A 12,771-nucleotide genomic window follows, 5' to 3' on the forward strand; every position below is an offset into this window, starting at 1 on the left:
CCTCCCATTTCGAGTCTCCATCCCACTCTATATCTCCCTTTGCCCCTTACCCAATCCACTCATCAAAACCACTCACCTCAGTCTATGTCGCATGGCCCATTTCCATCCATCCAGATGGAATGCTTTGAGAGCTGTACATTGCACAGTTTGAGGACTGCATGAATTTTGTGCCTTGTGGTATTCAATGTTAAACATCAGAATTAAGTCATAAGATATTGACAATAGTCCCACAAGATTTTTTGTAAATCTAAAAGATAACTACCTGTAGTGAGGTAGAAAGCAACATGATCTAATGTATGAAGATCATTGTATACTTTTGAACTAGTATACAATATTATTAAATGCAGTGTGCTACTTTATTACTTCATCATATACCTTTATTTCCAAACTACAATGGTGAAATAATAGTAGCCAGAGTGAATATTTAGATGAAGGAGACACTATCAATTTAAAATGGCAAAAAGAGTTCTGTTCATTTGACATAAAGGGTTGTCATTGTTGTTTCCCATAGGCCTACTTCAGTACAGGTTCACATTATAACTTTTTGATCATTTTGTAAATAAAATAGAAAGAAACTTCCACATGGGAAAAATATATTAAAAACAAAGATTCCAAGACTTACCAAGCGGGAAAGCACCGGCAGACAGGCACAATGAACAAAACACACAAACACACACACAGAATTACTAGCTTTCGCAACCGATGGTTGCTTCTTCAGGAAGGAGAGGGAAAGACGAAAGGATGTGGGTTTTAAGAGAGAGGGTAAGGAGTCATTCCAATCCCGGGAGCGGAAAGACTTCCCTTAGGGGAAAAAAAAAAGGACAGGTGTACACTCGCGCGCACACACACACACACACACATATCCATCCGCACATACACAAACACAAGCAGACATATTTAAAGGCCTTTAAATATGTCTGCTTGTGTTTGTGTATGTGCGGATGGATATGTGTGTGTGTGTGTGTGTGTGTGTGTGTGTGTGTGTGTGTGTGTGTGTGTGTGTGTGCGCGAGTGTACCTGTCCTTTTTTCCGCCTAAGGGAAGTCTTTCCGCTCCCGGGATTGGAATGACTCCTTACCCTCTCCCTTAAAACCCACATCCTTTCATCTTTCCCTCTCCTTCCTGAAGAAGCAACCATCGGTTGCGAAAGCTAGTAATTCTGTGTGTGTGTTTTGTTCATTGTGCCTGTCTGCCGGCGCTTTCCTGCTTGGTAAGTCTTGGAATCTTTGTTTTTAATATATTTTTGATAATTTTGTTAGATATGTGGATTGCATGCACGACATAGTTGGAAAATAATTTTTTAGAACAGTAAACCTTGTTATACTTATTCGAAAAAGTGTCCTTCAATTTCACAGAGAAAGTACAGGGAAAGGACAGTGCTTTAAATGACTGTCTGTAAATAACTGGGCAAAATTAAAATTAGGTGGGTACTTTTCTACTATACATGGCAATAATAAGTGATGGGACAGCTACTACAGAAAACAATTTGTTATAGGCGAAGAAGTGATGTTATGGGGGATACAAATTTAATCCATTGCAGCTAAGGGCAATGTGGCTGTGAAAGAAACTGATGATGTTGATAATGAAAATAACAACTGTGAAGATAAAGAAACAAGTGTAGAAAATTGTATCAAATCAAAAAATGAAGTAGTTGCACAAGTCATTGAGGTAGTTGGACAAGTAAATTCAAGATGCTGATTTAACTCCAATGTCAAATCATGGAATTGATTCAGTCACAAGGAGAACTGGCATACACAAACCTAAAAACAAAATAAGGCAAACCAAAAGCAAAGTTGAAACTTCCTGGCAGATTAAAACTGTGTGCCAGACCAAGACTTAAACCTTTGCCTTTCGTGGGCAAGTGCCAACTACGCTACCCGTGCACAGCTTCACTTCCACCAGTACCTCATCTCCTAGGTAGGAGATAAGGTACTGGTGGAAGTGAAGCTGTGCATGGGTATTTGCAATGTTTCTTGCTTCAATGGGAACATAGAAGTAAAATTAAAGACTATAATGAAGGTATAAAATGAATGCAGGAATGATCTTATCAAGTGGAGTACTATGGACTCCTCAATGATTTGTGAAGTACGGTTGCAGACAATACCGAGCAAAGAAATTACTGATGGTGTGTGTGTGTGTGTGTGTGTGTGTGTGTGTGTGTGTGTGTGTGTGTGTGTGTGTGTGTGTGTTTGCCCTAGATAGAAAAAAGCATGGTCCAAAAATTAGTAAAGTTTTCAGTCTTGTTTATGTGCCAAAGACTCAGCATCTCTACTATTCGGTGAGTTGCTATTACTAAATTGCTTATATTCCACCATAACATTCCATTACCAAATTTCATTATTAGCAGTTTAGAATTTCTTATGGTGATATGATACAACAAAACATTAGACAATAGAAATTATGTTAACACCAAGACCCAGGCAACATATCAAACTGATAACAATAATGGCGATTAGCCCTTAATGTAGAGAAATGTATGGCTACAAAACACTTCACAAAAAAAAGTTGTTCCTTTGGCTACACTATAAATAAACCACTACTGGCAACAATTATCTAAAACAAATATCTGGGATTAAATTTGCACAGTAATATCAAGTGAAAAAATTGCACATTCTTTGTTGAAAAAGTAAATGGACCTTTACTTCACTCATAGCAGAGTGGAAAACTATGGTTTGTACATAAAACTGATTGCTCACAACAGTCTCGTGAGGGCTGCATTCAAATTTAAGTGTTGGGGGTCCACACTAAGAGAGAATAGTAGGGTATCTCAAGTGGGCAAAAACAACAGTGTGTATGGTCATAGGCTTTGCTACCTCAAGGGAAAAGGTAATACGTTTTATGAACATCTCAACTGATATACATACAAAGAAAGACACACAATATTTCAAGACAATCTAACTGAAAACCTCCTAGAATTCATTTCCAGGACTGAATCTATAAATATTCTTCAGCCTTCAACATCTCTTTTCTGAAGATGAGAAGATAAAGATGGGATGAGAAGAACTCTTAAAAGGCAACAAAATGAAATATATCTTCTGAAAAGTGTACTGCAATGATTCACATAATAGATATATTATTATTATTATTATTTTGGAGGGGGAAGGGGACTTGGAGCTTCTATAACCTTTTCATGCTTATTTAATGGATACTGAAGATATGTTTTTTCATACTGGTGTTAGTAGTGATGAGAATCCGCTACTGGGAAAAATTGGCAATTGAATTACACATTTTTCCCTACCGCCTGAATCTAATGACAACATGTCCTTACTGCGAGTATAACCATTAAACAACACTTTATATCAACAAAAATAATCACTGTTTAAAATATTATATGGTCAGATTAAAAAATCTCACCAAGTGGCAGCAAGAGGAAACACACATAAAACATGCAAGAGAAGTGTGAGCTTTTGTAACCAGTGACCCCTTCTTTGGGTGTAAGGACTTAAGGGAAAGGAAGAGGGATGAAGGATAAAGACTGGTGTCACTTAGGAAATGGTAAGAGTTATGAAATAGTCATCCACAACCCCATGTCAGGGGATAACTTCCTGGACAGGGTGAGATGGAAAGACTAATTGTTGATGCCTGCACTGGATGATATATGAAAACCTGAAACCTTATAGGTGGAGAGGGCGGTACTTTAGAAAATGATACTCAGGGGGAGAAAACACTTTTTGGAAAGATCTTTGATGTGCAGCAACATGTACGCTCCATATTTTCGTATTACGAAAGTATAAATTCTAATTCCACCAACAGGAAAAGTTAATGGTTTAAATTAATATACACAGTATTGCTACAAGAAAAGCAAAGCTTTGGCATATAATATTTGTCTCAAAGATTAATAAAGTACAAGAGAAGCTAAGCTTTCACTTATAATGTTTTCTGTTTAGTACATGTTACACTTTAAGATACATCACAAAAATACGCCTGCAAAATTTTTAATACATACATAAATCCCTGATCTTCTGGGCTTGAAATTCTTCTAAATGGCTCATCAACAAAGAGTTGATTTTTAAAAGAGACCAAACACTCTGTGATTTAAGAAATCCATTCTACATGCTCGCACATAGTTCATCTAGTGTAAAAGGAAATTTACTTTGAAAATAACCCTTTCTGAACAACAATTCGCAATATTTTCCCGTGACCTGATAAAAATAGATTCATTTCAGCAGTTGTCAGAGAGTGCCAGATAAGAGGGATCATCACGCTTTCGCAGCTACGGTGATGTAGGAAGCCCATATGTACGTACGTGTAAAACATTTAAAGATCTTACATTATGTCATAAAAGAAACAAGACATCAGAGGATACTCCAAGAGTAACAGAATTTCATGAACCACACTAAAGTGCATAGTTTGCCTTACAGTGCACATTCATATGTCCAGATTCTCAATGACGTAGGCGTCGACCAGATATAAAGCTTTTCAGTGTGGTTTTCAGGACGTAAATTTTCTTAGAGTACCAGTACTGTATTATCTCACGTTTGGTTCTTTATTATGGCATAATGCCATATGTGCTAGAAGGTGAAAATGTGCACCTGGAATGCAGCGAAAAGTTGAAACTAGCCAATAGTGTGGAATAAATTGACTGCCTCAGCAGGGAAAGCTTAATAAAAGCCAAATTTATTTATCAAACCGACAAAAATAACTTCATTTTTATGCAAGGCGATTAATGCTTGACTGTCAGAGAGGTGGAAATAAAATAAAATCTGAAACTAGTAACATAGTTTGCCCTTCTGTAATTATGTGAATGTATTTTAATTCACTTGATAGCTCGCAGTCACAGAAATCCGTCTTGTTTTCATTTGATGTGAGAGCAGTGAACGAAGAGGAAACAAAACTCACTAAATGTAAAAACGGGTCACATGCAGACCTGTGCTCTGCGCATCAGAATGTCAAAAATAAAAAAAAGGTTTTTCAAAAATAAGTTCATTTTGTAGCGCACATCCGTCTGAAGAGTCTGATACATAAAAGATATATCTTCGAGGATATGTAAGACACGTTATTCGAGGATATGTAAGACACGTTATTTGGTCTTAAGTGTGCACTGAGGTGCCACGCATCTTCAAACAACACTGTTATACCGCACGTCACTGTATTTCGCTCTGTGGAACTCAAGAACTCAAACCTGTATATTTTGTAATGGATGTCTTCAAACTATTTCAGAACAGTGAAAATTAAAATGTCCTGTAGTGCCTCTCCTGCTCCCAGTCAGCTGGTTTGACAGTCTGCCCCCCCCCCCCCCCTCTCCCCACCATTTGTTTTTTAGAAAACCCCTCGCAATTAGTACTGGACAGGATTATTTGTAACCAGGAGAACAAGAACTCTTCAGAAAAACTGGACTTTCTTCTTTCTTCTTCTTCTTCTTCTTTATCGTCGCCTTGTCCCACGTCACGTAGGGTCGGCGTTGCTCTTCTGGATCCTTCTCCTCCATAGTTCTCTATCCATTGCCTCTTCGTTCTACCATCTTTTCTCCCTTAGGTCCCCAGATAGCTTATCCTTCCACCTCATCTTCGGTCTTCATCTCCTTCTCGCTCCTTCAGTCTTTAGATCTTCAACTCTGTTTCCAATATACTCTTTCCCTATTCTCTGTAAGTGACCGTACCACCTTAGTCTGCTCTCTTGTCTCTTTTCCCCCGGGAGTCACACTTTCGCAGCTCCTCTAACAAATTCATTTCTAATTCTGTTCTCCCTTGTTACCCCACACATCCACCTCAGCATCCTCATTTGCACCGCTTCCATCTTCCTTTCCTGGGCTACTGTGATTGGCCATGTATCTGTCCCATATATCATAGCATACCTTACCACCGACTTCTACACTTTCCCTTTCAACCCAATGCTCAATGCTCACCTTCTTGACACACAACACTCCACTCATTTTCCTCCAGTTGTTCCAACTGCAATTTATTTGGTGTTGTATCTCGCTTTCCAGTCCTCCATCCCTCTGTATGTACGACCCCAGGTATTTAAATTTGCAGACCGATTTCAGCTCATCATCCTGGATCTTGCAAGACCTCATCTGCACATCCTTCAGTGCTAAATATTCTGACTTTGTCCTGCTAATTTTCGTCCCTCTTTCTTCTAGTGCCTTCCTCCAGCTTTTCCTCAAGTCTGTCAATGCTCTGCTCACAAAGAACCACATCATCCGCAAACATCATATTCCACGGTGCTTCCTTCTTCACATCTTTCACCAGCACATCCATAATCACGTCAAAGAGGTAGGGACTAAGTGCAGACCCTTGATGTAACCCTATTTTTACTAGAAACTCCTTCGTCACGCCCACACTACTACTCACCTGTGTCATTGCTTCTCTGTACATTTCCTTCACTAACCACACATACTTCTCTGGCACACACTGCTCTCTCATGCTTCTCCATATTTCGTCCCTTGGGACTCAGTCATATGCTTTCTCCAAATCAATGAAAGCCAGATCAGATCAGCTTGTAGCTCCCCGTGTCTCTCCAATATCCGCCTTAAAGCATGTATTGCATCAGTGGTTCCTCTTCCAGGCATGAACCCAAACTGTTCTTCACACACCACAGTCTCCTTGCATAACCTTGCTTTTATAACTCTTTCCCAAATTTTCATTGTGTGTGCCATCAGTTTAATACCTCTATAGTTAATGCAGTCCTGCACATCACCTTTCCCCTTAAATATTGGGATCAGTACACTAGTTCTCCACTCATCTGGCATCTCCTCCTGCCACCAAATCATCTTCATTAAATCCCAAAGGAGCTCAATTCCCTTTTTACTAAGACACTTCCATACTTCAACGAGGATCTGGTCTTGGCCAACTGCCTTCCCATTTTTCATCGTTTCAACTTCATCTCTACTTATATCCATCGTTAATCCTTCATTTGCCCCTCCTTCCTCAGTTTTCAGTCTTACATTTTCTTCACCAGCAATTTCTCAAAAAAATTTAAGCCCAGAATTATTCCTGTTTCATCTTTCATTTTTTTTATTGCTGTTAGATCCTTAGAAGCTTTATCTCTTGATTTGCCAATCCGTATCAGTTGTCTCATATCCTGATTTTTCTGTAGTTGTTCATATGCCTCCCTTACTGTTGCAGCTTTAGCTTTAGCCACAGCTCATTTTGCCTCCTTCTTTGCACTTTTGTATGCTTCACCCTTTCCGCTGGGAGGAGAAGAATAAAAGTTCGAGGGTTCCATCTCGGTCCCACGAGCAGCTAGGGAACTAGAAGTCCACCTAGACAGAGCCCCGCATGCCTAGGTAAGCCTTATACAACTGAGGTGCGGCAGGTTCCCCAGAGGCTGCCCGCTAATGACTGTTCCACCTCAACATCCATGCACCTCATCAGCGCGCAGATGATGCTTGTATGCTTGCCCATCCTCAGCACTTCCGAACATATCCCACTTCCTTTTCGTGTCTTTCTTTTCCTTCACAACCTTCTGCACCCCTTCATTCCACCACCATGCTTCATTATCTGTGTGGAATTATATTTTTAACAGACTCATTTACTTCCTCAGCTGAATCATTTAATCATATTTTTGCTGCCACAATTAGAAATCAATTATTAGAAGTACTTCCAATTTGTAAATCCTCAGCCACAATATCGCCATTTCATCTTAAAATATGCTGTCTTAACAATCAAGGAGTGAGGGATAAGGAACTTATTGTCAATAATCTAGGAATAGAAAATGGGTTTGATATTTTGTGTTTGAGTGAACACTGGTCTACTGAGAGTGACACAAGATTCGTTAAATTTGATAATTATAATACAGCCAATATCTAGTGCAAAAAATTGTGGAAAATTCAACCTCTTATTACTCACTGTAAGACAGATTTCCAAATATTTTGTTCCTGAACAGAATTTGTTCTATGATGAAAGCATGGTCAGGTATTTCGGGAGGCATGGGCCGAAACAATTTATTCAAGGTAAACCAATCAACTTCAGAAACAAGGTCTGCTCACTGAATACCATGTGGTTACCTGATGGACTTCAATGCATATTCAGACTGGTCAGCTAGTCATGAGAGAGATTAGGGCTTGTACAGAGGCATATAGGTGGTCATTTTCCCCTCGTTCTGTTTGGGATTGGAACAGGGAGAGAAGATGCTAGTTGTGGTATGAGGTACCCTCTGCCACACACCTTATGGTGGATTGCGGAGTATGTATGTAGATGTAGATCCCAAGGCAGGGACGTGTTTCAGCCAAGCAACTGTGCCTCTCATAAAAACTATTGAAGATTTACCTCCAGAAATGAAATCACCATTCCACTTCTGTTTTGACAACTTGTTTACAATGCTTGCTCTTGTTTGCAACAATAATAGTGACTTCTGAAAACAGACGTTGACCAAATTAAGAAGGTTAAAAAAATTTTAATGTTTTTGGGAGATAACGCAAGAAAGTAGTTTGGAAAAAGCTATGATAGAAGAAAGGGAATGTAAAATGGAAAGGATATATGTTATAACTGAAGACTTTTATAATAAAAGATGCTTGTCTGAAAATACAACAAGAGAGCAAGGTTTTGGGGCACTGGGACTGTGAGAGAATATAATATCCCTAAAAATTGCCCCCTTCCAAAGAAGAAGGAAAGATGCTCTATTCATTCTGCAGCACAAGACGATAATGTTATGTTTCTGCATAAATTGTATGACATCTCCATTGTTTCTGTGGCATCATATACAACTGTTGCAAATCTAGCATTCCAGTCACCACAATTCAGGATGTGTCCTGTTGCCTAGTAGGTACAGGGCATGTCATGTTCCAAAGTTCATCTGTGGTGGTTGGCACTGGGTCACAGTGCAGCACCCATCATTTCACCATGTGTTGTTGTGGTCTTCAGTCAAAGAGACTGGTTTGATGCAGCTCTCCATGCTACTCTATCCTGTGCAAGCTGCTTCATCTCCCAGTACCTACTGCAACCTACATCCTTCTGAATCTGTTTAATGTATTCATCTCTTGGTCTCCCTCTATGATTTTTACCCTCCATGCTTCCCTCCAATACTAAATTGGTGATCCCTTTATGCCTCAGGCATCTAGTAACTAGTCTTTAAAAATATTGTCAGCGGTCAAGGGACCCCATGAAATGCCTCAACCCTTCATACTGACAGAATAGTACAAGCAATTGGTGAAACTGATCAAATGGACCAAAATGGAAATCAGTATAGGAAAAATATTCCTAACAGGAAATGATACCGGGATCTTTTCAGTTCTTTATTGGAGAGGTACTTGATACCACCGAAAGGATCTGGGCTAACCCCACAGTCCAGTACTGTAGCAGATAAGTTCTGGTTCAATGGAATGAACCACCAGATAGTGAAAATACAGGAACTCAAAGAAAGACAATGTGCTGGAATAAACTGTAAAACACCATTACATACCAGTGCAAGAAACGTTATGTGGGTCTGTGTGTTGAGTGTTTTGCTGCTCATCATACCAAGTACAGTTTTGCAAGTGGTGTGTATGATAAGACATCCTGTGAAACAGTACTGAATGCCTTCTCTGAAAACTAGAAAAGATAGTTAGGAACTCCACTCATGTTGGAACCACATTGGATCTAATGGCAACAAACAGGGCTGACCTCTTTGAGGATGTCCACATCAAAACTGGTATCAATGACCATAATGTGGTAGTGGCAACAATGATTACCAAAGTGTAAATGACAACTAAACCAAGCACAAAGATATACACATTCAGTAAAGTAGATAAAATATTAGTAGTGTCATATCTCAATGAGGAACTTGAAACTTTCAGCAGAGGGCAGAAGCACGTAGAGGAACTATGGCTCAAATTTAAACGAATAGTTGACCAAGCACTGGACAGATACCTACCCAGTAGCACAGTACATCATGGAAGGGAATCTCTGTGGTATACAGTCACTGTAAAAAAACTTCTAAAGAAATAGAGACTACTGCATAATAGGTGTAAAACAAAGCATAGAGCATAGATAGAGAGATCCTGAGTGAAACGAGTTTTGCTGTCAAGAGAGCAATGCACAATGCCTTCAATGAATACCATAGCACAATATTGTCAAATGATCTTTCACAGAACCCAAAGAAATTCTGGTTGTTTGTAAACACTGTCACATGCACCAAAGTTAGTGTCCAGTCACTAGCAAATTAGACAGGAACTGAAATTGAGGGAGCAAAGCAAAAGCTGAATTACTTAGCTCTGTTTTCAAATGCTCCTTTACAGAGGAAGCCCCAGGAAAATTGCTCAATTTAATCCTTGTACCACTGAAAAGATGAGTGACATAAGTATCAGTGTCAGTGATGTTGAGAAACAGCTGAAATTGTTAAAACCGAACAAGCTCCAGGACTCGATGGAATCCCTGTCAGGTACTATACCAAATTTGCGGTTCAGTTAGTCCCTCTTCTAACTATAATCTGTCATAGATCCCTTGATTTCATTCTGGAGACATCAGTTTATTGGTAGAATACTGGGGAAGTGCAATTAGCCTACAAAGGGGATTGCTTACAAATAACTCGTGCGACCCATCCTACGATATTGCTCAAGTGTGTGGGACCTGTACCAAATAGGACTAATGGAAAATATTGGATGTATACAGAGAAGGGCAGCACGAATGGTCACAGGATTGTTTAATCTGTGGGCGAGTGTCGCAGAAATAATGAAGAAACTGCACTGGGAGACCCTTGAAGACAGGCATAAACTATCCCGAGAAAGTCTATTAACAAAGTTTCAAGAACTGGCTTTAAATGAGACTCTAGGAATATACTACAATTCCCTTGGTATCATTCACATAGGATGTTGAGGAGAAGATTAGAATAATTACTGGATGCACAAAGGCATTCAAACAATTATTCTCCCTGTGCTCCATATGTGAATTGAATGGGAAGAAACCCTGGTAACTGTTACAATGGGATGTACCCTCTGCCATGCAACTCATGATGATTTTCAGAATATAGATGTAGTTGAACACGTAGATGTAATTTGTTGTTTTCATTCTTTATTTATAATTTGAACATATGTTAATTTGTTTCTCTCAGTTTAAAAGTGTATGTATCGCTCTCAACAGTGTTTAGTATTGCATATATGGTAGAGTATATTATATTAAATCTAGAAATGTAAAATTGTTTTTTTTTACATTAAATGCTTCTTTCTTGGCACTAATGGATTAATTAACTTACTTGTAGTTTCAAGTTCAGGAAAGCTGAGGAAATGAAATCAATTAAGGAGTTGAGCAGCGACTGGATTAATTACCTTACTTGTATTTTCAAGTTCAGGAAAGCTGAGGAAATGAAAGTGTCTGAGAAGTCGAGCAGTGACTGGATTCCGTCCTCCACCAGGAGGGCCCATGGCCCCAACAAAAATCACATCCACAAGTGTACGAAATTCACCAATGTTTCTTATATCATACCAACCTGTGGAACAAAAATGTCCTTAAATAATCAAAGTGAATTCTTTCTTTCTCTGGAAAATAAGCCAAGAGATGAAGATGGTTTAATGATAGGACACACACCAGTGTATAGTGATTATCAACCATGTGTAAGTAAATAAAACAACAAGCAGCTAATAGTCTTACACATTTCATAAAAACAAAAAAGTAATAAAAAGTTTGTTATTCTTAAAAATACAGCCAACTGGTTAAAAAAATTCATAAAATTTTGTGACTGATTTTGTACAAGTAGCCATTACAGTAAATTAAATTCACCTTCAATCAGTTTAGGAATATCATGATAAGTTAATCAAAAATTTATGAATAGCAAAACACAAGCCACGCCCTTTGCCATTTCATGAATAGGCATCACTTGAGAAGCTAATGTGTATCCTAAAACACAGTGGCATACTGAGATCTGTTTGCTATAAGCATTGAATATTGGTTAGTTCTTTCACCAGCGAAGGTATCCTTGTATTAAAGAGTTGTGTCCAAAACAAGTATCTTAACAGCTTCTGTTTCACTTCAATGGCTCGGTGGGACTACAGTACAGGCAACAGTTTCATCAACAAAAGCTTATTGTCCTTCAATTCCAGCCACTCTTCCTGCCATTTGTGCATGATCCTGGGCAACAGCAAAGTTACTGTATGAAGCCAGAAAGAGTGAATCACGTAAGCCGCCTTGGCTGCTGTCTTTATCAATTTTTTTCTTTGAGTTTCTACATGCATCATCAGGAAAACACTGTCTGCTAAATCTTTTCTAGGCCTCTGACTTTTTTACTTTTGCACATCGCTGTTCCCTTGACGTGTTTTGGTGTCTTGTGATTGTTTGGGTGTACTTAACATGGAAAAAGATTAGCACCTCAAAATGTAGTAACATTTCTGTGCTCTTATATGGTTGTGAGTTTGGTGGTACTATTACTTATAAAAGACAGCACAGTGGGACAGTGGGTGGATACGAGCACACTTGAGCCTAACTCCAGTGATATTGACCTTTTTAAAGGATAAGTCAGGTGGGAGGAATGCCCTATTTGTGAAAGTTCCCATTAAAGTTGGAAGTTAATTCAATAAATGGGGAATGCAGAACAGAAGACACAGTAAGCTTATTCCATCAAAATGTTATGGAAATTAGGGGTAAAGTAGATCAACTGCTAATAGATTTTGACACTGGGGTATTTGGTTCTCAGAACATCAAGGCTGTATTTAGGATGTATGACATCTTTATGCGGTATTATTATTTGACACTCCCTGTTCCTAAAATTCATTACTGATATTCGTTTACAGCTGCATAATCATTAAGTTCAGTCCTAAACTTTACTTAAGTATTTAAATAATCCAGTCTACAAAAAGGGAAAACAAGAAGATTTTGTAAATTTCTGCCCAGTGTCTATACTCCCAGTTTTCTCTAAAATAGTTGAA

At 38.7% G+C, this 12,771-nt stretch overlaps 1 protein-coding gene across 1 annotated transcript in view; it reads right to left on the reverse strand.

Moving 5' to 3' along the window:
- Window positions 1-12,771, reverse strand: part of LOC126278931 (dynein axonemal heavy chain 1-like) — an 825,957-nt gene that overhangs the window by 340,107 nt on the left and 473,079 nt on the right. Inside the window, 1 exon segment of the mRNA XM_049979209.1 lies at window positions 11,179-11,339. Coding sequence (XP_049835166.1) covers window positions 11,179-11,339 — 161 coding nt within the window.

This window comes from Schistocerca gregaria, chromosome 6 (genome assembly GCF_023897955.1).
Source record: "Schistocerca gregaria isolate iqSchGreg1 chromosome 6, iqSchGreg1.2, whole genome shotgun sequence".
Classification (NCBI taxonomy): domain Eukaryota; kingdom Metazoa; phylum Arthropoda; class Insecta; order Orthoptera; family Acrididae; genus Schistocerca; species Schistocerca gregaria.